Source organism: Suncus etruscus, chromosome 2 (genome assembly GCF_024139225.1).
Source record: "Suncus etruscus isolate mSunEtr1 chromosome 2, mSunEtr1.pri.cur, whole genome shotgun sequence".
Classification (NCBI taxonomy): domain Eukaryota; kingdom Metazoa; phylum Chordata; class Mammalia; order Eulipotyphla; family Soricidae; genus Suncus; species Suncus etruscus.
The window spans coordinates 5,798,311-5,825,998 of NC_064849.1; the positions used below are offsets into that span (position 1 = coordinate 5,798,311).

General features: G+C 57.5%; 4 protein-coding genes and 1 non-coding gene across 5 annotated transcripts in view; 2 read left to right on the forward strand and 3 right to left on the reverse strand.

Moving 5' to 3' along the window:
* Positions 1-337: 337 nt before the first annotated feature.
* On the reverse strand, positions 338-5,324 carry PTX4 (pentraxin 4). The gene is made up of 4 exons (XM_049768857.1): positions 5,268-5,324; positions 3,772-3,834; positions 2,375-2,963; positions 338-1,183 (listed from the first exon to the last, which is right to left on the reverse strand). Exons 1-4 carry the CDS (start codon positions 5,322-5,324, stop codon positions 546-548), a joined length of 1,347 nt encoding a protein of 448 aa, XP_049624814.1. The 3' UTR covers positions 338-545.
* Positions 5,325-5,395: 71 nt separating this feature from the next.
* On the forward strand, positions 5,396-11,528 carry TELO2 (telomere maintenance 2). Its single transcript, XM_049768405.1, has 21 exons — positions 5,396-5,613; positions 5,823-6,152; positions 6,336-6,613; positions 6,857-6,925; positions 7,014-7,161; positions 7,734-7,836; positions 8,153-8,221; positions 8,288-8,429; positions 8,560-8,696; positions 8,807-8,886; positions 9,026-9,118; positions 9,207-9,295; positions 9,375-9,466; positions 9,559-9,675; positions 9,758-9,829; positions 10,261-10,410; positions 10,551-10,642; positions 10,739-10,838; positions 10,918-10,982; positions 11,065-11,180; positions 11,364-11,528. Exons 2-21 carry the CDS (start codon positions 5,824-5,826, stop codon positions 11,468-11,470), a joined length of 2,448 nt encoding a protein of 815 aa, XP_049624362.1. The 5' UTR covers positions 5,396-5,613; position 5,823; the 3' UTR covers positions 11,471-11,528.
* Positions 11,529-11,532: 4 nt separating this feature from the next.
* IFT140 (intraflagellar transport 140) overlaps positions 11,533-27,688 on the reverse strand; it is a 40,143-nt gene continuing 23,987 nt past the window's right edge. The window contains exons 18-29 of the mRNA XM_049768404.1: positions 17,230-17,407; positions 16,427-16,617; positions 16,246-16,341; positions 16,023-16,155; positions 15,803-15,946; positions 15,479-15,607; positions 15,135-15,317; positions 13,509-13,715; positions 13,213-13,425; positions 12,968-13,134; positions 12,361-12,502; positions 11,533-11,989 (exon numbers count right to left, since the gene is read on the reverse strand). Coding sequence (XP_049624361.1) covers positions 11,783-11,989; positions 12,361-12,502; positions 12,968-13,134; positions 13,213-13,425; positions 13,509-13,715; positions 15,135-15,317; positions 15,479-15,607; positions 15,803-15,946; positions 16,023-16,155; positions 16,246-16,341; positions 16,427-16,617; positions 17,230-17,407 — 1,990 coding nt within the window. The 3' untranslated portion in view covers positions 11,533-11,782. The remainder of the gene's footprint in view (positions 11,990-12,360; positions 12,503-12,967; positions 13,135-13,212; positions 13,426-13,508; positions 13,716-15,134; positions 15,318-15,478; positions 15,608-15,802; positions 15,947-16,022; positions 16,156-16,245; positions 16,342-16,426; positions 16,618-17,229; positions 17,408-27,688) is intronic.
* On the forward strand, positions 18,970-26,504 carry TMEM204 (transmembrane protein 204). Its single transcript, XM_049768406.1, has 3 exons — positions 18,970-19,775; positions 22,010-22,165; positions 25,901-26,504. The coding sequence occupies exons 1-3, from the start codon at positions 19,415-19,417 to the stop codon at positions 26,143-26,145; spliced, it is 762 nt and encodes a 253-aa protein (XP_049624363.1). The 5' UTR covers positions 18,970-19,414; the 3' UTR covers positions 26,146-26,504.
* LOC126002195 (U6 spliceosomal RNA) lies at positions 25,218-25,327 on the reverse strand. Its single transcript, XR_007492963.1, has one exon. It is a non-coding gene; the product is annotated as a U6 spliceosomal RNA (small nuclear RNA).

Below are 27,688 nucleotides of genomic sequence, written 5' to 3' on the forward strand. Positions count from 1 at the left end.
GATTTGGCCCCAAAAGAAAAGACATGTGATGGCAAGCAATGACAAACACTGGCCAGGACATGGGAACTTGGGTGGCTAAGAAGACATCAGGTGTGTGGAGCTCGGCATACAATTAGAGCCCCCAGAGTCGAGAGACAATCCAGCCAGCTCAGCTTCCCACAGCAGGGGCGTGTCCAGCCTCATGGGAGCACATCGGGCTGGGAGGGACCAGGTACAACTCTCCAAGGGACCATAGTAGCCCCAGTCAGCTCAGGGGAGATGACCCTGTGTCCCCTGAGGGGTGGCCATGTGCTGAGTCACAGCCCTGTGTGCAGCTCCCAGGCCCTGTAGCTGCCGGAGGCCATGTGGGGCCAGTGAACAGGCCTGGATGCCATAAGGAGCCATGGCAGGAGGCCAGACACACAAACTCCATCTCTGCCTGTCTGCCTTTCCCATGTCCTAGAGTCCTTATCACCTCTCTGCTCCCTCCTACACAGGGGACAGCGCCTTCCCCTCCCTCTGTCTGGTGGCCCTAGGAATGTGGGGCAGGTGCTAGATTTTCTGCTTCAGGGACAGAGCTGAAGGCAGGAGCAATTGGCCCACTGTACCCTGCCCTTGGGGGTGGCATCTGCCAGTGTAAGGATGGCACCTCTGGGGGGCGCCTGTCCCATGGCCAGCTCTGACACTTCTTTGGGGAACAGCACTCTATCCCAGATGGCCAGGCCAGCCAGGCTCCCCACGAAGGACTCTGAGCTATCGAACCCACCCCCAACCTTGTCCTGCTCTTGGCCCAGCACCAGAGAGCCACCAGGCGGTATCTCATAGCCCTTCCGGAAACCAGAGCCCGTGGCCACCAACCTGCGGTCCACATGCAGCCAATAGGTGCCTGGGTCCGAGGCCCACAGGATGCATACGTGGTGCCAGTGGCCATCCAGTAGTGGCTGCAGTGGCAGCTCCCGGAAGGCTGGGTCCCCGATGACCAAGTGGATGGAGCCTCGTGGCAGGGAGTCGCGGCCATGTAGCACCAGCTTATTGTCGTTGTCCTCTGTGGCGTAGGACAGCAGGGTGCCCAGGTGGCCTGGGGCGGCACGCACCCAGCTGCAGACTGACAGGGCACGCAGGCCAGCCTGGAAGCCGGATCGCAGGAAGACGGCATTCTCGGTGGAGGCAGTGGGGAAGACAAGCACTGGACCCACGCTGCAAACTGGGGTGGACAAGAAGAGGGCCTCAGCTCTCTTGGGTTACACAAATTCCAATGGCCCCTGACAGCCATAAAAGGGGTCTGTCCCGGGGGCCGGAGAGATAGCATGGAGGTAAGGCGTTTGCCTTTCATGCAGGAGGTCATCGGTTCGAATCCCGGCACCCCATATGGTCCCTCGTGCCTGCCAGGAGCAATTTCTGAGCCTGGAGCCAGGAATAACCCCTGAGCACTGCCGGGTGTGACCCAAAAACCACAAAAAAAAAAAAAAAAAAGGGGTCTGTCCCTTTAAAGGTGGAGAAATAAGTTAAGAAGGAGCAGTGGGGTGTTTGCTTTGCATGGGGCTGACCCAGGACAGACCTGGATTCAATTCCCAGCATCCCATATGGTCCCCCAAGTGAGAGGGATTTCTGATCGCATAGCCAGCAGTAACCCCTGAACATCACCAGGTATGGCACAAACCCCCCCCCCAAAAGAAGGACCCCCTAGGGGCTGGAGTAGCAATAGTATGGTGAGTAGGGAGGTAGGACTGTTGCAAGCAGCAGCAGCAGCACATATGGCCCCCAAGTTTGCCAGGAGTGATTTCTGAGCTCAGAGCCAGGAGTAACCCCTGAGTGCGGCCAGATGTAGCCCAGAAACCAAAGAAAAAGAAGGACCCCCTGGTCACTGTCCTTTAGTAGTAGTTGCTCAGGGACTATATAACCCCCCTTCTCAAGTGTGGGGAGTGGGGTGGGTGGCTGTTTCTCCTGGCTGGCTCCTGAATGCTGGTTGCATTTCCAGATGACTTCTCTGGAAGGTTGCTGCCCAACTACTAGAAAACCTCTTGTCTGAACACACTTTCTACTGCTCTGTTACTCTTGCCTTTCCCTCTTCTCTGGTCCTCTGACTGATTCTTCTCCCTCTCTCTGCCTAGGGTTAGCTGTAAACCTCCTGGCTTCCCTACCCTGCTTATTCCCCTTTTAAACGCAGTCATCAGAAAAATCTTTACTTGTCAGACTTGTGCCTGCATGGCCTCTGGCAGGGTGGCCTCTAGCAAACTCTCCACCCCCAGGGACACCGAGACTGGGCTGTGAAGGGGGTTCTTGTGCCCTGGCCAGCTTCCACCAACCTAAGAGTGGGTGCTCACCCCAAACACCAGGTTAGGGCTCACTGAGGCAGGGGTACGCATGTGAGAGGCAGGGGAGATGGGGCACTTACTTTTCTGATAGTTTTCGTGGGATCGTGGGCTCTGGCTTCTGAGGCTAGTGGGCACCTGTGTGGCCCCAAGATGGTCTGTGAAGTCCTGGGGATGGACTCCAGGCTCAGAAGGTGCTGAGAGTGTCTCTTTACCTTGTGGTGGCTCAGGTATACTCAGGGGTGGTGGGCTGGGCGGGACAGCCGTGCCAGGCCCTGTCCCCTGTAGAAGCAGCCCCAGTGCAGCCAACCTAGCCCCCTGGCTCTGCACAAGGTGCAGGAGCTTAGCCAGCATGGCCTGCTGGTCCCGCACGTTTAGGGCCAGGCTGCTCAGTGCTTCTCTCTGTGCCTCCTGCTCCTGCGCCTGCTGGCCCTTGCTCCAATTCAGGGCAGCCCCCAGAGCCTGTAGCCGTGTGTCTGTCTTGTGGCCCTGGCGCTGTGTCTTCCTCAGTGCAGTCTTCAGGTGGCCCAGGGTGCCATGTAGTGCCACCTGCGAGTGGTTGAGGACCTGGGCCACTGCCCTGCTGTCCAAGCTCAGGTTGTGGAACTGCGCGTTCATACGGAGGGTGACATCCTGGAGCTGAGCCACAGTCACTTCCTGCAGCGTCTGGACCTGCAGCAGGACACACGCAGTGGGAACTTTGGAGGTTCCATTCTCGTCTGTCACCCCTCCTGACAGTGGACGAGCTCATTTGGTCATCCCAGGCAGGGCTCCCTGGGCACTGTGGAGATACAGCGGCTCCCTGTACCCCATTACTCCTGGGGTCTGGTTTCTGAGTGGACAGGTAGCAGTGTGAGCTTATGAGCCATTTGTGAGGATCAACCTGAGGAGATTCTCCCCTCCAGCACTCAGGATCAAGTTCCGACCCACACAGGCATGGTATCATGTCCCCAGAACCCATGGCATATGTGTCTATGCTTGTATGTCTGTGTCCCATATCCCATGGCCCCTTCTGCCACACACTGCCAGAATCTTCCTCACTTCTGGTAAGTTAAGAAACACATTGGGGCCGGAGAGATAGCATGGAGGTAAGGTGTTTGCCTTTCATGCAGGAGGTCATCGGTTCGAATCCCGGCGTCCCATATGGTCCCCCGTGCCTGCCAGGAGCAATTTCTGAGTCTGGAGCCAGGAATAACCCCTGAGCACTGCCGGGTGTGACCCAAAAACCAAAAAAAAAAAAAAAAAAAAAAAAAAAAAAAGAAACACTAACTGGAAGGGGGGGCTAGAGAGAGTCAAGGGACAAGACTTGACTTACACAAAGCTGACTAGGTTTGTTCTCAACACCCCTAATGGTCCCTGCCAGGATCAATCCCTTGGACACAGGCCTGAGCATCACCAGGTGTGACCCAAAAACCCAAAACAAACAAAAACAAAGTCAGAAAACTATTTCTGGGCAAGAGGCGGGGGGGGGGGCACATACCTGCTCCTCCAGCCGTCGCAGCCATGCCAGCAGGGGCTTACTGTGCCTAGGAGGGCCTGTATCCTGTGATGGAGCCACATGAAGACAAAGGCAGATCCACAGCAGGGACAGCCCAAGTGTCCTGCTTGAGCATCCCATCTCCACGCCGGGAGCAGGTGCCTTCCACTTGTCCTGAGCCCCTCTCTAGTCTGCAGCTGGGAACCAGACAGTCCAGCCCCGTCCAGCCCACGGGTTCTGGCAGTTCCCAGGGAGACGAACAGGGGGCAGGCAAACAATCTCTCTGGGAAGTGGCTGCATGGGGCCAGAGGGGTTGATGGTTTTAGCAGGCGCCAGCAGTCTCCGTGTTCCTGCCGGCGGAGCCATGTGAGCAGTGGGGGCAGCATCCAGCATGAAGGAGGGGGTACAGGGTCTCACATGAACTTATCTGGGCACAAGAAGTGTGGGTGGCTGAGCTCTGGCTCTCAAAAATACAGGTCTTAGGGCTGTACTGCCTCTGTACAACTCCTCCTCTTCTAGTCCCTGGGGTTTCTGTGGCCAGGTCACCCAAGTCTTCTTTTGTTGTTTTTGGGTCACACCTGGCAGTGATCAGGGCTTATTACTGGCTTTGCACCAGGGATAACTTCTGGCAATACTTGGGGACCATATGGGATGCTGGTTATCCAAACCAGGATGCTGGTTATCCAAACCAGGGCAGCTGTGTGCAAGGCAAGCAACTTAGCAGTGGTAGTACTGCACAGGCCCTAATTATTCTCTTTTAGAGGAGTGTTGTTTGAGTGCTCAGGGACTCCTCCTGGTGGTATCAGGGATCCATTGGGGCCATCCTACAGCTGTGCTCTCTCCAACCCCTTGACTAATTTTTCTACCTGCTAGCTGCCATCTGACATATGCTCAGAGACTTTGTTGGGGAAATAAGGATTCTCAGATTTCCCCCACAACACCAGTCCAGGCTAGAACATCCTGAGGTTTCCCAGCGCCCCCAGGCTGACCCATATATGCACTGTCACTGCCCTTGCAGCACCTGAGATGTGGCTTGTGGCTTTTTTTTTTTTTTTTTTTTTTTTTTTTTGTGGTTTTTGGGTCACACCTGGCAGTGCTCAGGGGTTATTTCTGGCTCCAGGCTCAGAAATTGCTCCTGGCAGGCACAGGGGACCATATGGGGCGCCGGGATTCGAACCGATGACCTCCTGCATGAAAGGCAAACGCCTTACCTCCATGCTATCTCTCCGGCCCGTGGCTTGTGGCTTTGATCTTATTTTGGGACACACACACACACACACACACAAACCCACTTGGGTGAATGCAGGCTGCTACCGACTTCCCAGCTATGGCATCCCAGCCGCTGTCCTTCTCTGGTGGTCCACATCTCCAAAGAGGCCACAGTCCCTGGAGGGCCAAACTCTGGTGGACAGACACAGCGGGTTCACTACCTGGGCCGGGTTCATGCCTGGGCCACGCCCCCACGGCGCAGCCGAACAAAACCACGCCCACAAACATACGTTCACAAAGAACACGCCCACAAACCCCACAAGCCCGCGCGGCCCGTTCTCGCGCATCCCCGGGGCTACGCCTCCTGCGCATGCGCACAGGCCGTCGAGCGCCCAAGTCTCTTCCCGTTTCCGGGCTTCCATGGCAGCTGCTTCTGGTGCTGCAAGCGGAGCCGATTCTGGGACTCCCGGGGGTCGTCGGTCGGCGGATCTGAGCGCTCAGCCGCGATTCTTTGGTCCTTTGGGGGACCCTGCTGCCTGAAGCAACCCCTTTCAGCCCCCGGGTCCCTTCCCGCCCCAGGCATCCTTTCCCACCCAGCTTGCAGGGGGTGACAGGCCGCATCCCTTGCTCCCCCAGGTGGGCAACTAACTATCTACCTGCCCGAGGGTGCCCTGAGCTTCTCTGAGCGCCCACCTGGGCTCGGGTGCATGCATACCTAGGCCGTGCACCACCCGCTGCACCCCACTGATCCCTGAGAGGTTGGTGCAGGACCTGGGGGTGGAGGCCCCGGGAGCTGTGCAGTGGCCCCAGGCTCTGGGGCTGGATAGTCTCTCCACCACCTCCAGGATGGAGCCGGCCCGTGCCGTCCGCCTGGAGGTCCAGGAGGCCCTGCAAGCCCTCTCCTCTGAGGATGGCAGCCACATCGCCTGCACGCTGGGGACCCTGAAGCGTTACCTGAGCGGAGCTGAGAGCCCGGCGCCCCCGGAGGAGCAACAGGAGTTCGCCCGCTTCCACTTTGCATCCCTTCTGCGGGGTCTGCTGGGCGCCCTGAGTCCCCACTGGCTGCAGCTGCTGCCTGAAGATCAGCTGGAGCAGCTGTGCACCAATTTCTTCCTGGAGGGCCCGGCTGGCCAAGCTTTCCTAGTGCTGATGGAAGGCATTGAGGGTGCTTCGTGGTGAGTTTGGGGTGGAGGCAGCCAAGTGCCCCTGAAAATACCGTGGCTGGGTTAACCCTGCAGCGAGGGCAGGGTCCTGGTTCAGGGCTGCCCAGCTGACAGGCAGCACGTGCATTGCTCCTGGGGTTGCCCAGGGAGGGGGTTGCAGGGACCCAGGCCCTACTGATCCTGTGCTTGCTTCAGCCCCAGCTTCCGTCTTACGAAGATGGCGTGCTTGCTGGCCAAGTTTCTGGGCACTGGACGGCTGGTGGCGGTGTTGGAGGAGCAATGCAGGCAACAGCCTGAGCCAGCCTTCTCCTTGCTCCAGGAGCCACTTCTGAGCCGTGTGGTGGGCCTGCCCGACCGCCTGGCCAACCGTTTGCAGCGAGAGAACCTGCCTGAGTTCCTACCCCAGAACTACTTCCCGCTACTGGGCGAGGCGGTCCTGGGGGCCCTGCAGAGCGTTGTGTGCTCCTTACGGGGTGAGGCCTGTCACCACCCGGGAATCCATTGGGGATGCTGTGGTGCTGGGACTGTGTCCACGGCCCGGTACATCCAGTGGCTGGCATAGCAAGGACTTTGGCTGCAGCCAGACCCTCTCTGGCGATTCGAGGCCTCCTGCCCCCACCCTGCGCCCCAAACTCACTAGCTCCTGCAAGCTCTGAGCAGCCAGGCTCGGGGCTTCCTGCCCACCATGCGCCCTTCAGCCCCCTTCTCCTGTGCAGGTGGCACCCACTGCTCTGTGGCCTTCGTATCCCAGGCTCTTGGGAAGGCGTGTGTCCTCGGGAGACACCGTGAGTTGGGGTCACTGCACGTGCGGCTGGGGTGGCCCTGTGGTGGTCCTGGCTGGGCACTTTGGACTCATGCCGGCGCCTTTTCCAGGGGAGGTTCTGGGCGTGCTGGTGCCCCAGCTGACATCACTCACGGATGGCAGCTGCCTGTGGCAGCGAGTGTGCTGGCGCCTGGCAGAGCAAGTGCCTGATCGCGCTGTGGAGGCTGTGCTGACAGGGCTAGTGGAGGCTGTGGCGGGGTGAGTGGGAGAGTCCGTCGCTCCCGGGGCTGTGACGCTCCTCAGGGAGGCGCTCCCTGACCCCCAACTGGTTGACCTGAGACCTTTTTTTTTTTTTTTTTTTTTTTTTTTGACCTGAGACCTTTATGGTATCCCCTGAGCAAGAGGGCTGTCTGGGAGAGACCCTGGGCCTGTGTGTTGTGGCTGGTGGCTGGCGCTGGGTCTGTCTGTGTAGAGCAGAAGGTGCTTGGCTGGTGGTGCCCTGGGTGTCATGGGTTCTGGTGTGGGGATCAGGGCTGCTGGACCTTGTCTTACCTGGTTCTCCGTTGAGTCTTGGTGAAGATGCCACAGCTTCTGAGCTGGTGTCAGGGCTCTGTCAAACTCTGGAGCCTGCTGCCTTGCCTGGGGGAGGCACACATCCATCCCCTACTGCCTTCTTCTTCCCTGTGCCCGGAGCAGGGCTGCCAGGGCCCCAGCACCTCAGTGGTGCCCTTTATGCCCATCAGAGTGTGGCCACACCTCAGTTCCAGAGGCGGCAGCACAGAGCTGGGTCCCAGGTCAGGGTTAGTGACTCCCTCAAACCCCACCCTCAGCCCCGAAGTCCTTTCTCGACTCTTGGGGGACCTGGTGGTGAAAAGTCCAAAGGCCCAGTTCGTCCTGACCCGGAAACTGCTGCTTCTTCAGTACCGGCTGTCGGTGAGTACTGGCAAGTGTGGGGAAGTGTCCTCAAGGGCAGGTGTGTGTGTGTGTGTGTGTGTGTGTGTGTGTAGGGTCAGGAGGAATATGACCATCCCACTGCCCATTCACTGCCCACTGCTTGGCATCCATGCATGTGTGTGTGTGTGTATGTGTGTAGGATCAGGAGGAATATGACCATCCCACTGCCCATTCACTGCCCACTGCTTGGCATCCATGCATGTGTGTGTATGTGTGTGTGTGTATGTGTGTAGGATCAGGAGGAATATGACCATCCCACTGCCCATTCACTGCCCACTGCTTGGTATCCATGCAGGTATCCGCGCTGCAGAACCTATTGGGGTACCTTGCTATGGACAGCCGTCAGCGGCCGCTCTTGGTTCAGGTTAGCAAGGTCTGGGAAGTGGTAGGTGGGAGGGGTGGATGGATGTCTGATGGTGGTGGCCCCCAGGCTCTGAAGGACCTCCTGGAAACATGGGGCAGCAGCAGCGCCGTCCGCCATGCACCCTTGGACCAGCAGCGCTATATCAGCAAGGCTGTGCTCCTGTGCTTGGTGCAGCTGCCTGTTACTGCACTCAGTGACTGCCAGGATGGTAAGCCAATCCCCACTGCTCCCTGGGGCCTGACACTGCCCTGCATTCTGTCCTCATGCCCCAGTCCTGCCCCCATGTCCCATCCCCACCCCTGAGGGCTCCACCTACAGCAGCCTGCTGTCCCATGCAGAGCTGATGGCCAGTCTGATGGCGGGGGTGAAGTGCCACCTGGACAGCAGCCTCCCTGCCGTGCGACGACTGGGCATGGTCGTGGCTGAGGTAGCCAGTGCCCGGATTCACCCTGAGGCGCCACCCCTGAAGTTCCAGGTGAGTTGGGGACCCAGTACAGGCAGGCACACACACACCTTTTCCTGGGAACACCCCCGGCTATGAGACCCCAGCGCCCTGGGCTCAGGGCATGTCCTCTGTGCTTGCAGTATGAAGAAGATGAGCTCAGCCGTGAGCTGCTGGCCCTGGTGGAGCCTCGGCCTGCAGGGGACAGTCCCTTGGAGACAGGGTGAGACCCGTGCCCCAGGTCCCACGTTCCTCTCACTGGTTCTTTCCCACCAGCAGAGCCATCCCTGGGCCGCAAGGTGGGTCCCCTGGGTACTTACCTGCAGCCGGCCTGTTGGAATCTCCTTCCTCCATTTCTAAAGCCCCGTGACCACATCAGTGACCACTGAGATTCCCTGTGAGCGGAGTGTGGACAGCAAACCCCAGTCCTGTGGCTCTGACTCGGAACTTGACAGGTGAGCCCTGGGCACTTGGGGCAGACCTTGCTCTTCTGCCTTTGGCTACCTGCCTCAGGTGACATCTGGCTCCTTGCTCTGCTCCTAGTGACGATGAGTTTGTTCCCTACGACATGTCAGGGGACAGGGAGCTCAAGAGCAGCAAGGCGCCCCTGTACGTGCGTGACTGTGTGGAAGGTACGTCTGGGTGGAGCTGGGGAGGTGGCTGTACTCTGGGCCCAACCAAATGCTGGGCCTGACCACTCTGGCTCGACAGCCTTGACCTCGTCGGAGGATTTTGAGCGTTGGGAGGCGGCCCTGAGGGCACTCGAGGGGCTGATTGCCCGGAACCTGGCTGCGGCCCGAGAGGTGAGGAGCGTGAGGAGGGCAGCCCATACACCTGTGGAGCGGGGCAGTGTGTGAGCTGCCCCTTACCTCCTGGCCATGGGCTGCTGGTGCAGGTGAGCGTGGAGCTGGCCGCGGTGCTGCTGCACCTGGAGAAAAAGACCAGCATGGAGGACTTCGAGGGGCTGCGCCAGCGAGCCTTGGTGGCTGTGACAGTCACAGACCCGATGCCTGTGAGTCTGGAGTGAGGCCTGTCCCCTGGGCAAAGGCCAAGTGTGGTCAGGCTGCCACAGGGACCTCGATCTTCTAGCACAGGTGGCCAAGTATCTGACCTCCCAGTTCTACGCAATCAACTACAGCCTGCGACAACGCATGGATGTGCTGGATGTGAGTGCCCAGTCAGTGCCTCGGCCCACGTGAATCTACCCAGCAGTCTGGTCCCCCTGGCACACCCACCCTCCAGTTGGGGCTCATGCCATTTTTATGGTCTGATTACTTGGTCCTGCCCTGGGGTGGTACCAGGGCAGCATGTGGTACTGAAGCCCCTTGAGGTCCCAAGGGGCAGCACCAGGCAGTGGTGTTAGGCAGGGTAAGGGGCTGCTGCTTCCTGCTAGTTTCTGGAGTCAGCCCTGTGGCCGCCCCCTGGCCATGTGTGGCCAACCCCGCCACAGGCCTTTTCTGGCTGTGTCCAAGGCCACCTCTCCTTCCATTGCTGTGAGCTTGAGAGCTGCAGATTTGCCCAATTTGGGCAAATCTTGGCTGGGCCCATGAGGCGCTGCTTCATGGAGTGTCTGACGGACCTCCCTCCTGTTCCTCAGGTGTTAACGCTGGCAGCGCAGGAGCTGTCTCGGCCTGGGCGCCCCAGGAAATCTCCCCTGAGCGTCCCCCTGGCCCCTGCAGCCCCAGTCCCTACTTGGCGAGCTGTGGTGGAGGAGCGAGTCAAGAAGAAGACCCGGCGGCTGTCGCAGGTGGACAGGGTGGGGTAGGGCAGCCTATTCTGTCTGGCCGTGGGTCCTCAGAGGGGGCTCCAACTCCCATTTGGCTGCGGGGGACCAGGAAGAGGGAAAGGCCCTGGGGAGGAAATCCCAAGCGCTGTTCTCTTGGCCAGGGCAATTCCAGGTGCATCCCAGCTGGCAACCCCAACCGCTTCACTCTGCTGGCTGGCTGCTTCTTCTTCCCCCTCATCCAGCAATTTGACAGGTCAGCAGGTCAGCCTGGGATTTTGCGGGTGGGCACCCAGTAGAGCTGTGGCTGCCCGAGAACCCCCCATTGCCAATCCCCTTGGTTCTGTTGTAGGCCTTTGGTGACCTTTGACCTTCTGGGGAATGACAGCTTGGTTCTGGGGCGCCTGGCCCACACCCTGGGGGCCCTCATGTACCTGTCAGTAAATACCTCGGTAAGTAAGCAGGGCCAGAGGGCAGTGGGGCCCAGGGGGCTGGGTTGGGCTTGTGCCCACCCCTGATTTGCTCTTGCAGGCAGCTGGGGCCATGGGCAAAGCCCTGCTGGAATTCGTTTGGGCCCTGCGGTTCCACAGTGACGCGTGAGTGTGGGCGGCTCCCCGGGACTCCTCATACACAGGCGCCGTCCTGGCTGTGCTTGGGGCTTATTTGTACTGTCCATAGATATGTGCGCCAGGGGCTGCTGTCTGCCGTGTCCTCGGTGCTACTGAGCACGCCTGCTGAGCGCCTGTTGGAGGACCTTCCTGAAGAGCTGCTAGAAGCTGGGGCCTGGCTAACAGGTGAGCCGTGGCCACGGGAGCCGCGTCCTGGTCCTGAGTTCCTGGCCCTTGTCTAGCCCCTGTCAACTGCATGGGGGTGGGGGACATTTGGTCAAGTGTCTCCGGGATAGCAGGGTCCTGCCCAGAAGGGGCTGCAAGTTCAGCTACCCCACACCTCAAGTCCTTCCCTGCTGCACTGCGCAGATGTGGCTGAGCAGGATCCGGACCAGGACTGCAGGCTGCTGGCTGTGAAGGCGCTGCTACTTCTGCGGAAACTGCAGGATAAGCTGCTTCCAGGGCTGCAGACCTGAGTCGGGTCTGCGCCATGGCCCCACGCCCCGAGTGTGAAATAAAGGACAGACATGCCCATGAGCTGCACTTTATTGGGGTGTCAGACATTGATGGGTGTGCAGGTCCCCTCCCTCTCTGTGGGCATTCCTCTCCGGGCTTGCGTCTACTAGGTTGGGGCTGGAGTGGGGTCTTACCAGTGCCCACGGCCCCTGCTGCTGGGCTTGCCCTGGCTGTCCATTTCCTCTCAACTGCCATGTTTAGCCCTGGCAGCTACCATTCATTCCACTTGGAATGTTCTAGAAGAGCCTTCTGGCCACAGGCAGGCTGTAGCTTCAGGGGCCACTGTCTACCTCCTCCAGCACTTCCTCGGCCACATCTCTGGAGTCCTCCATGCTATTGTAGCGGACACGCTCGGCTGGGGCATGGGCAGGTGGGAGGCCCAGGCCCTGGTGTACGGCGTCCACTGTGCGCTGGCTGACGTAATAGGACATGCTGGATGCAGGCAGCCGTTTTCGCATCTCCTCCAGATACCTGTAGGCCTGGGGTGTGCACAGAACCCACCAGTGGTCAGTGTGTGGCGGTGGGGGGAGGGGACACGGACGCAGGACCCTCATGGCTGCTGCTTTATAAACGAGACACTTGAGACAGGTGGACCTGCAGATTTGGGTAGGGTAAGGCCAGGGTCTGAGACCCCAGAGCCACGATGTGAGAGTCCACAAGTGTTTGGTCACTGGACTGGTAAGGCCTGGGGCTCAGCACACACCACCGCTGTTGAACTGCCTGGGAAACACTGTTCTGGCTGCGCCCACACAGGTGAGGCAGTGGGGGTGGGGAGAAGAACCTATAGGTGTCCTAAGTCTGGGCCCTTCACATGGAGCAGGGGGCTAGTATGTTCTTGGGCCTCCCTCACCGCCTGGAAGTTGCCACTCTGCAAGCAGTGCTCCACCAGGAAGCTGTAAACATCACCAGCGCGGACACTGCCATCCAGCTCAGGCTCCTCTAGAAGCAGCTCACACTGCCGGGCTGACTCCTTGGGGTCGTCTGCGTATATCCTGCAGAAGACAGAGCCCCCAGACTCAGTCAGCCTGCTGCCTCCCTTTTCAGAATTCCTTCATGTACCCTGTAGGTCAGCCTGCTGGCAAGCAAGACCATGCCACCCCCTGAATTGTGTGTGTGTGTGTGCGCAAATGCAAGCAAGACCATGCCACCCCCTGAACTATGTGTGTTGTGTGTGTTTATGGTCCCTTTAGGAAGCCCTGGTAAGACCATGCTACCCCTGAAGTGTGTGTGTGTGTGTGTGTGTGTGTGTGTAAGACCATGCTACCCCTGAAGTGTGTGTGTGTGTGTAAGACCATGCTACCCACTGAAGTGTGTGAGTGTGTGTGTGTGTGTTCCCTTTAGGAAGCCCTGGTCTGAGGGACCACAGAATGGAGGAGGGAAGCTGTGACCCTGCTTTGGAGCTGAGTGCCCTCGGTCTCCTCTAAAGCCTGATCAGGTGGGAAGACAGCCGAGCACACCTGCGGGCCTGGAGGAAACGCTTCACCAATGCCATCTTGTTCTGTAGCTGCGCCAGCTTGGCCTCCTGATCCAGGGGGTTCTTGGCCTTGGACATGGACATGCACTTGTAGGCCTCAATGAGAGCGCCGTGCGCCTTGTCGTAGTTCTGGTACTCATCGATTTCCACCTGTATGACAGCAGTTAGGCCCCTGGTACTTCCCCCGCCCTTAGCCCCCAGCCCCCTTATCCCCATCCCACCTCCCACCTGTGCACAGGCATCATAGAAGCCGGCCAGTAGGTCCAGGGCACGGCCCTTGGTGTAGAAGCTGATGATGTTCTTCATGATCTCTGGTTCCTTGCGCCAGTCCAGTGACTGCAGGTAGTTGGCGGCCATGATGTAGATCTCCTTCTGCCGCGAGACACCAGCAAAGAACATGATTTTCTCTGTGTCCCCAGACTTAAGCAGCGCCCTCATGGCCTGGACACAAGGGGAATGGCGGTCAGGGGTGGCCTGGAGGTGTTTTCAAGCCAGCCAAGGGCAGGGAAATCAAGCCCCCTCACCTTCAGCTTGTTCCCGGCCTGTGTGTACTTCTTGGTGGCCAGGTGGTAGCTGCCCTGGCGCATACAGCAGCTGGCGATCTGCTCCAGAAGCTCAAGCCGCGCAGCCTCAGACATGTTGCCGGACTCCTTGGGCACTGTCATCTTCTCAGCCATCTCCTCGGTGATGGTCATGTTCTGCTCCAGGCACAGCTGCAGGGCCTCATGGTACTACCATGAAAGTGCAGGTCTGTGACGGGGCCACTCATGTCTCAGTCTTTCACCACTCTCTTGGCCAGAATAGTGGTCAGGAGAGTGGCTCACGCACGAGTCGGCTTGTGGAAGAAGCTAAGTGCACATTCTTGTGTCTGTGTGTACATACATGAGCATGTGTGTATGTATAAATGCGTATGTGAATATAGGAAAGATACCTTTGCCACACATGGCGGTGCTCGGATTATTTCTAGCTCGGCACTCAGGAGTCAACCCTGGAGATGCTGGGGATGGACCATATGAGGTAGCCAGGAGTCAAACCTGGGTTGGCTGCATGCACTGTGCCATTTTATATATATATATATATATATATATATATATATATATATATATATATATATATATATATATATATATATATATGTTCTGGCCTGGGAATGTGAGTTTTATGGGGCTATGTACCCACAGTCTGCTTTCTTACTAAGGGTGCCTGACCTTTCTCCTCTGCCAGCTTAACCCAAGCTGGATCTGGGCTGTTTCTCTCATTGGGAGACAGGATAAGGCTTTATATGCAAGACCTGCTCTATCTCCTTTTCTTTTTTCCTTTTTGTTTTTGGGCCACACCCAGTGACGCTCAGGAGTTACTCCTGGTTATGCACTCAGAAATCGTTCCTGGCTTGGGGGACCATATGGGATGCTGGGGATTGAACCGTGGTCCTAGGTTGGTGCATGTAAGGCAAACGCCCTACCACTTGCGCCACTGCTCTGGCCCCTATCTCCTTTTTTTTTTTTTGGTTTTTGGGCCACACCCTGTGACGCTCAGGGGTTACTCCTGGCTATGCGCTCAGAAGTTGCTCCTGGCTTCTTGGGGGACCATATGGGACGCCGGGGGATCGAACTGCGGTCCGTCCTAGGCTAGCGCAGGCAAGGCAGGCACCTTACCTCCAGCGCCACCGCCCGGCCCCCTATCTCCTTTTCTTTTAATGGGGCAAGGGGGTTCCTGAGTTGTGCTCAGGAGTCCTAGGGCGCCACCTGCTGGGCTAATGGGTCCATGAGGGGATGCTCAGGTCCAGCAGTACCAGGATGACCTGGGTCACCCCAGTATTCAAACTTGGGGGATGAAAGAGTATTGGGGGATGCACAAATGGAAAGAACAAAGCTGCATTGCAGCCCTGCCAGCTACCTCCCAGTCCCTGGTGAACCAAAACAGCTACCTGAGGGCTGGGAGTGGGCAGGGCTTAAGCCTCCTGACTCCCATGTGGGCAGTGTCACATCTGGTCTCTTAAGCACCAGGAGTCAGCCCTGAGCATCTCTGGTGTGGCTCCCAACCCAGCGTGCAATCAGATTTTCTCTGATAGCCCCTTTCATGGTTCGGCCCACAGTAGGCAGCAGCGTCTGGGCCTTTTCTCCCCCCCTCCAGCCTAGGCCTGTCCTTACCTTCTTGGCGGCCAGCAGCAGCCCCACGGCCTTCTCGTACTGGCCATGCTCCAGGAAGAAGTCAGAGCAGCGGGCCAGGAGAGCAGGGTCCGAGTTTTCATTCAGATCCTCGGCAATAAGCTGCAGGGCTCCGAGCTGCTGAGAGGCGAAGGCCAGCTCCAGGGCCTTGGAAAAGTGGCCGGCCTGTGGGCACACAGAGCTCAGCCTTGTAGGGGGTCGTGCGGGGATACACAAACAGACGTGTATAACACACACCCTTGTGGTGGAGCAGTATGGCTCCATCCAGCTGCTTGCCGTTCTTCATATATATATATGTGTGTATACACACACACACACACACACACCTTGTGGTACAGCATCACGGCTCTGTCCAACTGCTCGCCCTTCTCCTCATAGTAGCGCGCGGCCTCAATCATATCTTCAGGGGAGCTGAGCAGGGCCAAATTCATGAGCTGGTCATCCAAGCCATTCTCCTGCGGGTAGGGGGACAAGGGGTGACACTGAGCTGACAGGGTCTTCCCACAGGCCACACTGCTGCTTCCCTGGAGCCAGCAGGTACTATGGGAGCAACTGAGAACCCCTGGGGTGCCAGCTGCAGAAAGCCCCAAGCAGAAGGGGTTGAACAGGAGCCCCACCGACAGCCCAGAGCTCCCCAGTAGCACTCACACCTTGCAGAGGCGAATGGCATTATTGAAGGCCTGTGCGCGCGTGTAGAAGTGCACAGCCTGCCGCACCTCATCCTGGCTTTCATACTGCCGGGCTAGGTGGTACGAGGCGGCCCAATTCCCAGTCTTGTTGGCGATTTCGGCTGCCTGCGGAGAAGAAAGTTGGGTCGCAGGTGCCCAGTCCTCCACGGCCCATGTGGGCAGCCCCGAAAACACTACCCACCTTCTGGATGTCGCCCTGAAAGCAGTAGATACGGACCAGGGAGAAGTAGTCCTGGGCCAAACCATAGTATTGCAGTGCGGCATCCATCTCTGCCCGGCTCTCCAGATACTGTGCCCACCACCGCCACAGGGCCCTGCAGGCCGCCACAGGGAGAAGTCAGGGGTCAGCAGGCCCAGGCAGGGTGCCCAAAGTGCCCCACCGCACCCTGTCTGGGTGCCCGCACTTGTCCTTCATCTTGTCGATGTAGAGCGCCAGGGCCTGCAGGTCCTCTGAGAGCATCCGTGGCACCTCGAAGCGGTGGGTATCAGACTTCTCGTAGCTGTGGGAGGTTGAAGGGAGGACACTGAGTCGCACTGAGGGGCCTTTGTGAGGAGCATGGGAGTCTCTGGGTGCCCCATGCTCACTAGCTGAGGGCCCGGCTGCGGTTGGCACTGTTCTCCAGGTGCTGCGCATAGCTGTAGTAGGTGGTGCGTAGGTGCACACGGTCCTGCAGCTCTGCTACTTCTACAGCTTTTTGCCACTGGTCAGACGCCTGATACAGCTTGTTGAGTAGGTCATAGCGCTGGCACTTCTTGTACAGCTGCTCTGCATCTTCCTGTAGGGGGAGCCAGCTCATTCCCCATGAATAGGCCCCAAAGCAGAAGACACCCAGGGACAGACATATGGGCACATGGACACCTGAATAGGCGAACACCCAGAAACAGGCACAGGTACAAAGATATCCCACTTACTGGAGAAAGTGGGGGAGAGGTTGGCCCCACAACCTGTCTCTGGTGTGTCCCCATCCTCCCATGCCAATTGTCCCATAAGCCATGGCCCACCCACCAGTGGCCTCTGGCCACTCAACACATGGGCTGTGCGGAGACAGGAGACCATACAAGGCTTTCTGCAGCTCTTCTTTGCTTGAAAGTTGGAGGGTGCTATTCCATGCTGACCCAGCGGGGCCTCCCAGGTTGAACAGCTGCAAATAGGCCCATCCTCATTTTTGGGGGGCACACCCATTTGATGCACAGGGGTTACTCCTGGCTAAGCGCTCAGAAATCGCCCCTGGCTTGGAGGGACCATATGGGACGCCGGGGGATCAAATCGCGATCCTTCCTTGGCTAGTGCTTGCAAGGCAGACACCTTACCTCTAGCGCCACCTCGCCAGACCCCCAGCCCCATTTTTTTGCTCCCCTGTGCTCAATTCTGACTCAGGGTCACTCACCAGCATGCCCAGTTGAATGGCCAATGTGGCCACTCGGGCCTCCAGCTCTGGCTCACGTTCAGCCTCGCGCAGTGCTCGGGCGCCTCGAGCATGACCCATGTTCCCCAGGCACACTTTCGCCACGTCCAGCCGCTGGGTCTTCACGCACATGCGTGCCATGTTCTCCCATACTGCCTTGCTGTGAGGACAAGTGACTGTCAGCTTCCAGCCAACTACTGAGGCCAAGGAAACATGTGAGTTAGGTCCCCACACCCCCTACCTGGCTCTCTGAGAAGGCCATAGGGCTTTGCAGGGTAGAAATGAACTTGTGGAAAGGCCAGAGCAGGGTGCGGTGGCACCTCAAACTCCAAGCCTTATCGTGACGGACTTCTCCCTGAAACCAGTGTTACCCACTCACCCTATTCCCTAAACGACCTACCCTCTCGTGCCAGTGATCCACAAAAGTGCCGAGGCACAGTGGGAACACACAGGCCCCACGCAGCCCCTCCTGTCTCCAGCCTGGCTCCATGGTCAGACAGCTGACAAGGATTCCAAGAAGTAAACACCCAAGTCTAGGGAATTTCCTGTTGTCCCAGCGAGTGGGGCAGCATCTGCATTTCATCAAGGAGGATCGTCCAGCCCCATCCCCCAGCCCTCCTGCTTGTCTGTGCAGGACACGGGGGCCAAATGCCCCCTGAAAGGGCCTGCGGGCTAGAGAGAAGGCAGCCGCTCCATTCCAACTCTGTGGCAGGCTGAAATCTTTCCCGCCCAGCTCCTCAGAGGTAGAAACTAGACACTAAAGTGCCTGATACTCATAGCTTCCTGGGAGGGGGAGGATCTGGGCTCTGCTCCAAAGTCCAGAAATGAGCCAGACTCCCTCACAGGGGCCCCATTCTCTTGGCACAGGACCCCTTAGAAGGATCATCCCTGGAACATCACATCTTTGAGGCTTTCCACCAGTGTGGGGAACTGCTGGGCCCTGGCTAGTCAGTGGAGCTGCAAGCCGCTTACCTCCAGACATGCCTTACGGAGGCTGGGGATAGGAATGGGGTGGGGCTCTTAGGATAACTTCACAACACTCAGCAGCAAGGTGATCCTGCTCCCATGGGACCCAGAGGTCCAGGTGGATAGACCCTAACTACAGGGCCGATGTGGCAGCAGGAGTGTATGGGAGTATGGGGGGACACACACACTTGAGGGATGCACAGTGGAGCAAGGGCCTCGTGGGGGCAGTATGGAATCTCGCAACCCCAGCCAGGTGGGAGGCCTGTGGCTGCATGTTGGGGTGTGTCCAGAGGGACACAGGCCCTTGTAGCATGTTTGTGGGTGCAGGCCACCTCCACAAACTATGAACAGGGAACCACTCTTTTCCTGTTTTTTCCATCAGCAAGACCATTCCTAGAAGCTGTCCTGGCCACGCTCTGCCCCTCAGTGTTCCCAGTGGGGCCAATGTCTGCTGGAAGAGGTGCTGGCCTCTGGCTCCTCATGGCCCACATCCAAACAGGTCTCCCTAGAGTGACCGTGACCGTGGGCACTGTGCTCAGTGCCAGGCACCAAGGGTGGGTGGCAGGTGCAGTTGGACAGGTGTGCTCAGTGTCCCATGGGAGGGTGAGGAAGCTAGGCGGGGTGGCAGAGGAGGGGCTGTGCAGGCTCCGGGGAGCCCCCCTGCCTTTCCTATCAGGAAGCACGTCCTGTTAGTGTCTGGCTGCCATTTGTTGCAGTTGGCTACGCCCTCCAGCTCACCAAAAACAGCCTGGAAAACAACCATTTCCTTTTCTCTTCGCAGAGGAGAGAGAAGAGCAGGGAGCCCGCACACACACTTTCCGTGCAGGCCCAGGCATTGCTCTCCAGGGCTGCCTGCGGCTGAAAGCTCCAAAGACGTGCTCTGCACCATAGCTTGCTTGGGCTCCGACGTGCCTGCCTGCAGCTCTGCACCTCTGTACCCCAAACAGAGGGCCCAGGAGTGAGGCACTGCCTGCTGTCCCACGAACCATACTCATCATTCAGGCCCCAGAGGGGACAAGTGGACCTCCGAGCTCAACCGCTGCCTCGGGTGCCAGAAGACGGCGCTTCTGGACCCATTTCCTCTCGGGATGGGCCAGGCCTCGGTCACAGCGGTGCTGGCCCAGCTCCAGGTGCCAAGAGGCGGGGAGCGGGGCCCCTGAGGGGCGCCAGCCCGCACCCAGGCCCCCGAGGATGAGCGCCGATGTCCTCTAGCCCATCCGAGCGCAGCTCCTCGGGTGGCAGCGGCGGGGCGGCACACAGACGTGAAGGGCCGCCGGCGATGACGGTTCAGAAAGTGGTGGTGATGGCCGTGCTCGTGGCCCTGGTCTCCCTTATTCTCAACAATGTGGCAGCCTTCACACCTGACTGGGTGTACCAGACACTGGAGGACGGACGCAGGCGCAGCGTGGGGCTGTGGCACGCATGTTGGTTGGCCAACAGGGGCCGTGGGCCTCCCCCAACTGCTGGGGCCCGAGCCCTGGGGCAGGACACGCAGGACTGCGAGGCCGTGGGCTGGGGCTCTGAGTCAGCTGGCTTCCAGGAGTCCCGAGGCACCGTCAAATGTGAGTCTGGGCTGGGGGCTTGGGAGAGGGGGAGATGGCTGTAGAGCACCTCACAGGCAGAGGTCTGTGCCCCTCAAGCCCTTGAGGCAGCCCAGTGGCCAAAGGGCATCTAAGAGGCTTGGGGGCAGCATCACTCACCCCTGGGGTGCTATGACTACATTTGCTATGGCCAAATGTTTGGATGGTGGGAAGGATGGCTGCGACTGCTGGTCACTGTGCCAGCCAAGGGCTGGAGGCCCAAGCACTGGTTGCCATGATGACAGTCCCAGGTAGCCCAGGCCCTAGGTGTCTGAGTGATACCCACAATCTGGGAGAGCTTCTGCCCTGCTCAGCTCCCACTGCACCCTCCATCCCTGTCCCTGTGCCCCTCTGGTGAGGCTTGGCCACCCTGAGCAAGAGGACACACCTTGTGCCCCCTGAACAGGTAGGACATGGTCCCTTACTACCCACAGTGCTCTTCAGAACACCCACCTCTCTGAACCATCTGTTCACCATCAGGCAGATGTCACAGAAGCTTCTCACAAGGATACAGGGGCACGAGGACATGAGCAGGTGGCCAAAGTGCCACAATCAGCCATGAGGATGGTGCCCACAGAACAGCACTGACTGGATGTGGCAGCTTTGTGTGAGGAATGGCAGGAACTGGCCCCCAGCTGCTACAACTGAACAGGCCCAGCCTGCAGGCTGTGGGTGGGGTTGGGGATGCTCATGTGCCCTTGACGCACTATATAGGATGCCAGAGAGAAACATGGCTCCTGCCACTGTCCTCGAACTAACTCTTTTGATTCAGGGCACTGTTGATATGTGGCCCAATGGCGCAGTGCCTGGAAGCTGAGATTGCTCACTATTATCCAAGGAAGCCAGAGGACATGGGACAATGCTAGAACTGGGGATGAGGCACTACCCAGGGGACCTGACATTCCCGTCTTGGCCTGGCTGCCTCTACACTCCAAGTTGTTCGCTGGGCAGCCTTTGGCAAGGGGCCCTATTGTTTCAGGTGCACTTCCCACCTGTGAAAGCATGCATGGGGATATCCTGAGTCCTCACAACACTGGGGTTGGTCCTACCTTTTTGCAAGGGTACCTACTGGGGCAGTCACATTGGCACAGTCGTGTAATTTGTCTCTCAGAGGCTAGGGACACGCAACTGTGTCTCGCACAGGTGCCAGCTAGACTGTGAATCTGAACCCTTAACACCTGACACTGAGACACGATCGGGGCAGCTCATCCCAGCACCAGGGCTTAGAGCCTGGGGGAGGCTGTAGCTTTGCTATATAGTCCCTGCACCTTTGCCGGCCTCCATCAGTGATGCATTTTTCTGTGCCCTGGCCCCAGAATTGTGGGTGGTTGAAGGTAGCAAAAGTGCTCTGTGAAGAGCCAGAGGTTCAGTCTAAGCCCTGAGTACAGCAAGGGGATGAATGATTCTGGACAGGCCTGAGGCCCTAACAATGGCTTACCACTGCCTATGGCCAATCTAGTAGCCCTTGTATCTCCTCCCTTGTTAGTTTCTGTTGCAGTCGATGCCAAACACCCTGTGCCCAGCGGTGCAGCCAGACTTTTTGGGTTATCTAGTCTCTGCAGCAGCCTTAACATTGGCTGTACAGCTCATTTGGTGTGTTGCCATAGACCACGCTGCCTAGGGCAAAAATTCGGGAAGAGAGTGGAGGTGACTATCTGCCCCTGGATGCTCTTGCACTATGGGCTGCTGTGTGGTTTACCACACCACCAGAGTAACCTTGGCTGGCATGCAGTATAGGTCTAAACTTGAAAGGTGAGATCCTTCAATCTCGGGGTACAGTGGGGCACACAACCTTGCCCATTGTTGGGCTTGACCCCCATCCAGGCTGGAGGTTTCCATCTCACTGTGCCAGCTGGCCCCCAGGACAGGGGTTGGTAGAGTGTTTATCCTGCACACAGCTACTTGGGTTCAATCTCCAGCATCTCCTCTAACATCCCATATGGTCCCCCAAGCCCGCCAGGAGTAACCCCTGAACATCACTGGGTATGGACCCAAACCATAAAACTCCCAAAGCACGAAGATTCTCAACAGGAGCTAAGGCAGTGCCCCCACCCCAATGTCAATTATAAAGCAGCTTGGGGCCTAAGGGAGTTCAGAGAAAGGGTGCAGGGCCCTGACCTTCTCACGGCAGGGAGTGGTTGGGTGGCACTGCTGGGAGGCCAGGCTGGGGTACCTGCTGCTGACTGCCCACTGCCCTCTTCTCCCTCGGCCCATAGTGCAGTTCGACATGATGCGCGCCTGCAACCTGGTGGCCACGGCGGCACTCACTGTGGGCCTGCTCACCTTCGTCCTGGGGCTTGCTGGCCTGCCCCTGCTGTCACCAGAGTCCCAGTGCTGGGAGGAGGCCATGGCTGCGGCCTTCCAGCTGGCAAGTGAGTAGCCTGCACCCCACCCACCCCAGACCCCCAGATGAAACCGAGGCCTTGGGAAGCTGCAGCGACAGCCCTGCTGAGTGGATGAAAGGGAGGCAGAAATTTGTGAGAGGGGTACCCAGGATAGGTGATAATGTTCACCGTGGAACATTGCTCTGTTGGATCCTGACCGTCTGTGCTGGGTGGCAGGGACACCCCACCCTCACAAGCACAAGTATAGATCCCCATGGGCACCTGGCGGTATGGTGCAACAGTGTAGGCAGGGAGAAGCAATTCTACCTGGTCAGCAGAATGGAATGCTGCAAAAGCTAACAGTGGGAGGCCTGTAGACATGATACAGGGGTCCTACTCCCTTCCATGTGCAATTCTCAGTCCCACAGGGAGCCAGGGGTGTGACCGTGGTGATCCACAGGGAGAGGCTATGAGTGAGCCCTCTGCTGCTCTGAATCATGGTCCTGTCCTGTCCCCCTAGGGATGGGGGTGACAGAAACCTTTGCCTGTTTACTTTCCTGCAATGCAGGGGGCCTTGTTTGAAGCCTCTGAGGCAGTACTGGCCCTTGTTGTGGACTGGGGACATGAAACTGGCCTCTGGTCACTGCAGGGACACCTCCAGGTGCTCACTTGGGTCAAGGTCCCTTTGGAATGAACTTGGCCTGGCAATGGATTGACCCTCCCAGGTGTAGCGGGGACCACCTCTGTGAGGTTGATGGAGCAACCCCTCTGTGCGCACTGCAGGGAACTGGCTCCCCAGGCTACTGGTGGCTGCACCCTGTGTCCGACCTCTGGCTCCCACCAGGCTGTTTTGCCCAGAACGGAAATGCATCTTGGCCCTGTTTAGGCATGCTCCATTGACAAACAGTCCCGAAGCAGCACTGCCCGTTCTGCACGGCCCTGCTAATTTTAGACGGGCCTTTCCTCTGCCCCGGGTGCTCAGCAGCCACAGAGACATAAGGGCGCCAGGAAATCCTGCCCCAGCCAGAGGAAAGGCCACAGTTACCTGTGATGCAAGCATGGGCGGGGGCAAGGTGCTGGGCAGGAGGAAGGAGACGAGTTGGGAACATATCCCTGTACCTGTATCTTCACCCCAGAGCTAAGCAGCTCTGCATCCCTTCACTCACCCTGACTCCATGTCCCTTTCCACCTCAAATCATCATGAGTTTCTCATCTTTTTTTGGCTTTCCTACTTAGACCTCAGAGTTGACCCTTTCTCCCTATCTGTGAGTCTCTGTGCCACCCAAGAAGAGCCTGCCTATCAGGATCTGAGCGATAGCACGGCGGGTAAGGCATTTGCCTTGCACATGGCCAACCAGGGACCAACCCAGGTTTGATCCCTGGCATCCCATATGGTCCCTTGAGCCTGCCAGGAGTGGTTTTTGAGTGCAAAGTCAGGAGTAACCCGAGTGCCTGCTGGGTGTGGCCCAAAACAAAAACAAAATAAAAAAGAGCCTCACTTTCTGAGAATCAAAGCCCTGTGTGTAGGGACCACACATAAGGGTGTATGGTTTAGCCCACAGCGACCCTGAGGTGACAGAGATGAGCTGCCTGAGTCTTGTTCTGTCTAGCTAGCTCTTCAGCTGTCCCCTTGCTTGTTCATTTGCTTTCCCGAGCTCCAGCCCACACTGAACTGCTGGATGTTGCAGCATATCCCTGGGTGTGGAGGCAGTTCTCGGGATACAGGCTGTGCCCAGGCCTACCTGCCATTCATTCCTTATCATCTCTGCTCTAAGACACTGGGATGAGGGCGACTGAAGAGCACCTGCCCTGGGCTCCTGGGTGGGAACTTGAAGGCCCTCAGAATCTTCCCCACCACCACCTACTGTGTTTCCAAGGTGCAAGAAGACCCATGTGAGGCCCCCTGTGGCCCTCCAGGGCTCCCTCCTGGGCCATCACTGTGATCACTGACAGCTATGTCTGGTGCACACCCACATTTCAGGCAGCCTGCTCTCAATCTATATGAACTGCCTGTTCTTCACACTTGGGCCTTCTTAGGGATGGTCTGTTATGATAAACCAGCACTTGGCTGGGTATGTAAGATTGCCTTTCTGCACCCGCGCTTGTTCCTATGTACCAGCCCCTCTCGACTGCACATTCACCCCCGTTCCTGTCCACATATCAGCTCCTATCCATCCACCTGCCCACCATCCATGCTGAGGCTCTCCTGCATCATCTCCCACTCACCTATCCATCATTAATCCATTTATCTACCCAGCATCAGCAGCCTGATACATCCATTCACCATCTACCCTCCACCATTCATTCATCTATCCTGTCCCCAACAGCCTTTTCCAGAGGACCTCCCTCAGCATGGAGCATGAGGGAGACCCAGGAGGAACCTATGGTGTTCTAGGCTGAACCTGGGATGCCCTCCCACCTGTTCTCAGCAGTTGCCACAGCTCAGCGTGTGGGGCTCCGGCACTGCCCACACTGCCTGACAGCTGCTGCAGGGAAGGCTTGTACTGGACACCACGGCTGGCCCAAGAAGCCACAGGAAGGAAGAGGGATGGGCCGGGCTGGGCAGCAGACAGGATTGTGACTCAGGGCCGGGCGCCAGCTCTCAGGAAAGGGCTGTTTGCCATGCAAACACATGTTGCTGATGGAGCCCAGCACGTACGGCTTTCAAAGTGGTGTCCAGAGAAGCTCCTCAGCCTCATAGAACCGTGCTAGAGGAGTCTGGGGTGAATAGCAAGGACAGAGTGGGTCTCAGCATCTGTTGTACCCTGCCTCACCAGAGATTAGGGATTCCAGGGGCTGCTGAACACAGAGGCACATCAGTGGGCACTGAGCCAGAGTCCCACACCTCCAGGCTTCTTCCTTCCTACTAGTGACCCCAAAGCCTCTGACAGCAATCCAGGCCCCAGAAGCCTTGTGGGGTCTCTTAGTCCCTGCTGGGACCTTCCCCAGTGGGCTTTCTCTATGGCATGGGGATTCTCAGAGGACTGAGAACAAGGACCAGGCATGCGAGTGTGTGAGAGCTCAGGGAGCCTTTTTTTTTTCTCCCTCCCTCCTCCTCCCCGTCCCCTTGGGGAGCCTTTTTTTTTTAGAACAAAACAAAACAAACATGGGACGCTTCACGAATTTGCATATCATCCTTGTGCAGGGGCCATGCTAATAATCTTCTCTGTATTGTTCAAATTTTAGTATATGTGCTGCCAAAGTGAGCAATCGGAGCCTTCTGCAGGGCCAGGATCCCTTCCTGAGGCTGATGGCTAAGCGTGTGTCTGATGGTGGCCTGATTGCCTGGATCCTGTTTTTGCCTCTTGGCCAACTGGGCAGAAATTGGTTCAGGAGGTGCTAGGTCACATCCTATCCCTTAGTACACTCTGACCCCACATGCCTCACAGCCCTTTCTATCCAGAAGGGCCAAACAGTTTGGGTTGGGGCACACAGAACAGGTTTTAGAGTGCAGCCTCTCCCCATCAGACAAGTGGGACTGGTACTTAATTAAGTGTTCTCCCACTGCCATCAGGTGTGACACACGTCTTGGTTTGTCTAGTCTCCACGGAAGTGCCAAGAATCTAGGGAGCCTTGGAGGAAGGGGGGGCACAAACAGGGAAGGTGGAGGGAGACATGGAGGTGAGTCCCTCCTGGACCCCAAAGAAAATCTTTGTGATACACTGTATAAAGAGACTTGGTTCATGGCCCTGTGGGCCCTGGTGGGGGTCTGATCTGTCTGGGCAGGAGTATGGAGGATGGGGTTGGGTCTAGTCCTGCTCTAAGCACTGTCTTCACTCACAGGCTTTGTCCTAGTCATCGGGCTGGTGACCTTCTACAGAATCGGGCCCTACACCAATCTGTCCTGGTCCTGCTACCTGAACATTGGGGCCTGCCTGCTTGCCACCCTCGCAGCGGCCATGCTCATCTGGAACATTCTACACCGAAGGGAGGACTGCATGGCTCCCCGTGTGATTGTCATCAGCCGCTCACTGACTGCACGCTTCCGCCGGGGGCTTGATAATGACTATGTAGAGTCACCATGCTGAGGCCCTGCCGTGGTCTCTGGTGGGACAGAACAATCTAGAAACCAAAGGGTCAACCCCTCCCATTTGCACGGTGTACGATATCAGGCGGGTGTGCTGACATGTTGTCTAGATGTGCAGCACATGCTTGGAGTGTGGCTTCCACCCAACATCCCCACGAGGCTTCTATACCATAGCCCACGGCTCCTCCTAGACTTGGAAGGCGAAGGCCAGGATCACTCTGCCACCTCTCTTTGGGGACAGACACATGGGTGTGTCCAGGACTCAGCTGATCATCAAATGATTACAGCTTTACTGGGCTGAAGAAGGTCCGTCATTCCTATTTTTCTAAATTAAAATAAATGCAACCCTGCTGCTGCCTAGGCCCTGTGCTCACCCCTCGTTGCCATTGAAGACCTTGTTTTCTCTGTTGTTGGGGGCTGCCATGGCTGTGGCCGAGCTCAGAGCACAGGAAGGTGATGGGGGGCTGTACTGCTGGGTTGGGAAACTGGAACTCCCTCCTGTTTGCTGGGCCTCATAGCTGCCAGAGATGTGCACCCTGGGGATACAGCTCCCCACTGGTCTTCCTGAACTGCAAGTGACACTGAAGCCAGGGTGAGAACCAGGTTGTCTACTGTCCACCATTGAGGAGGCCCCCAAGCTCCAGGCAAGTGTGGGTAGTAAGATCAAAGAAACAAAAAACAGACTGGGGTGTGAAAACACCTGAGCAACTAGGACCTCCGTATTACAGGGTAACTTGGTGTAGACCAGCCCATTGGTACCCCAAGTACATAGGACGCACCCCTCATTGTCTCCTACAGTCCTTTTCCTTTGTACTGATTGTGAAAGAAAATGGGGATGTGGTGGGCAAAGGTACTGTCCTTATGCAGCTGATCCCGGTTCCATGCCTGGTATCACATGGTCTTTCAAACACAGAGCCAGGGGTGCTCTTTAGACAAAAAAATCTGGACGTAATTTTTTTTTTTTTGTGTTTTGGGCCACAGTTGGCCATGCTCAGGGGTTACTCCTGGCTCTACACTCAGAAATTGCTCCTGGCAGGGGGACCATATGGGATGCTGGGGACCAAACCCAGTCTATCCTGGGTCAGCAGCATGCAAGGCAAACGCTCTACTGCTGTGCTATCATTCCGGCACCTGAACATAATTTTTTTTGGAGGGGGAACTATACCTGGTGATACTCAGCAGTTACTCCTGGCTCTGCACTCAGGGATTACACCTGGTGGTGATCAGGAGACCATTTGGAATCCTAGGGATCGAACCAAAGTCATCTACATGCAAGGCAAATGACCTTCCTGCTATATACTACAGTTCCAGGCCAAATTTCTTTGAGAAATTTTAGTTCTAAAACAAGAATTTAGTTTCTTTTATCCTACTAATTTCTGGGGTCCCAAGGATGAGAATCAGGCTTTTGGTGTGGACACATCCATGTCCCAGGATTTAGAACCCTGACATTTTTTTTTGGTTTTTGGGTCACACCTGGCAGCGCTCAGGGGTTCCTCCTGGCTCTACGCTTAAAATCGCTCCTGGCAGGCTTGGGGGATCACATA

Excerpts from the sequence above, each read along its gene's own strand:
- TMEM204 (XM_049768406.1), top strand. The coding sequence starts at position 19,415 with ATGTCCTCTAGCCCATCCGAGCGCAGCTCCTCGGGTGGCAGCGGCGGG. Across the intron at positions 19,776-22,009 it reads GTCCCGAGGCACCGTCAAAT|TGCAGTTCGACATGATGCGC; the intron begins GTGAGTCTGGGC and ends CTCGGCCCATAG. Across the intron at positions 22,166-25,900 it reads TGCGGCCTTCCAGCTGGCAA|GCTTTGTCCTAGTCATCGGG; the intron begins GTGAGTAGCCTG and ends CTTCACTCACAG.
- TELO2 (XM_049768405.1), top strand. The coding sequence starts at position 5,824 with ATGGAGCCGGCCCGTGCCGTCCGCCTGGAGGTCCAGGAGGCCCTGCAA. Across the intron at positions 9,119-9,206 it reads TCTGACTCGGAACTTGACAG|TGACGATGAGTTTGTTCCCT; the intron begins GTGAGCCCTGGG and ends CTCTGCTCCTAG. Across the intron at positions 10,411-10,550 it reads AGACCCGGCGGCTGTCGCAG|GGCAATTCCAGGTGCATCCC; the intron begins GTGGACAGGGTG and ends TCTCTTGGCCAG.
- PTX4 (XM_049768857.1), bottom strand. The coding sequence starts at position 5,324 with ATGCGCGAGAACGGGCCGCGCGGGCTTGTGGGGTTTGTGGGCGTGTTC. Across the intron at positions 2,964-3,771 it reads TGCGACGGCTGGAGGAGCAG|GTCCAGACGCTGCAGGAAGT; the intron begins GTATGTGCCCCC and ends GTCCTGCTGCAG. Across the intron at positions 1,184-2,374 it reads CCACGAAAACTATCAGAAAA|TTTGCAGCGTGGGTCCAGTG; the intron begins GTAAGTGCCCCA and ends TGTCCACCCCAG.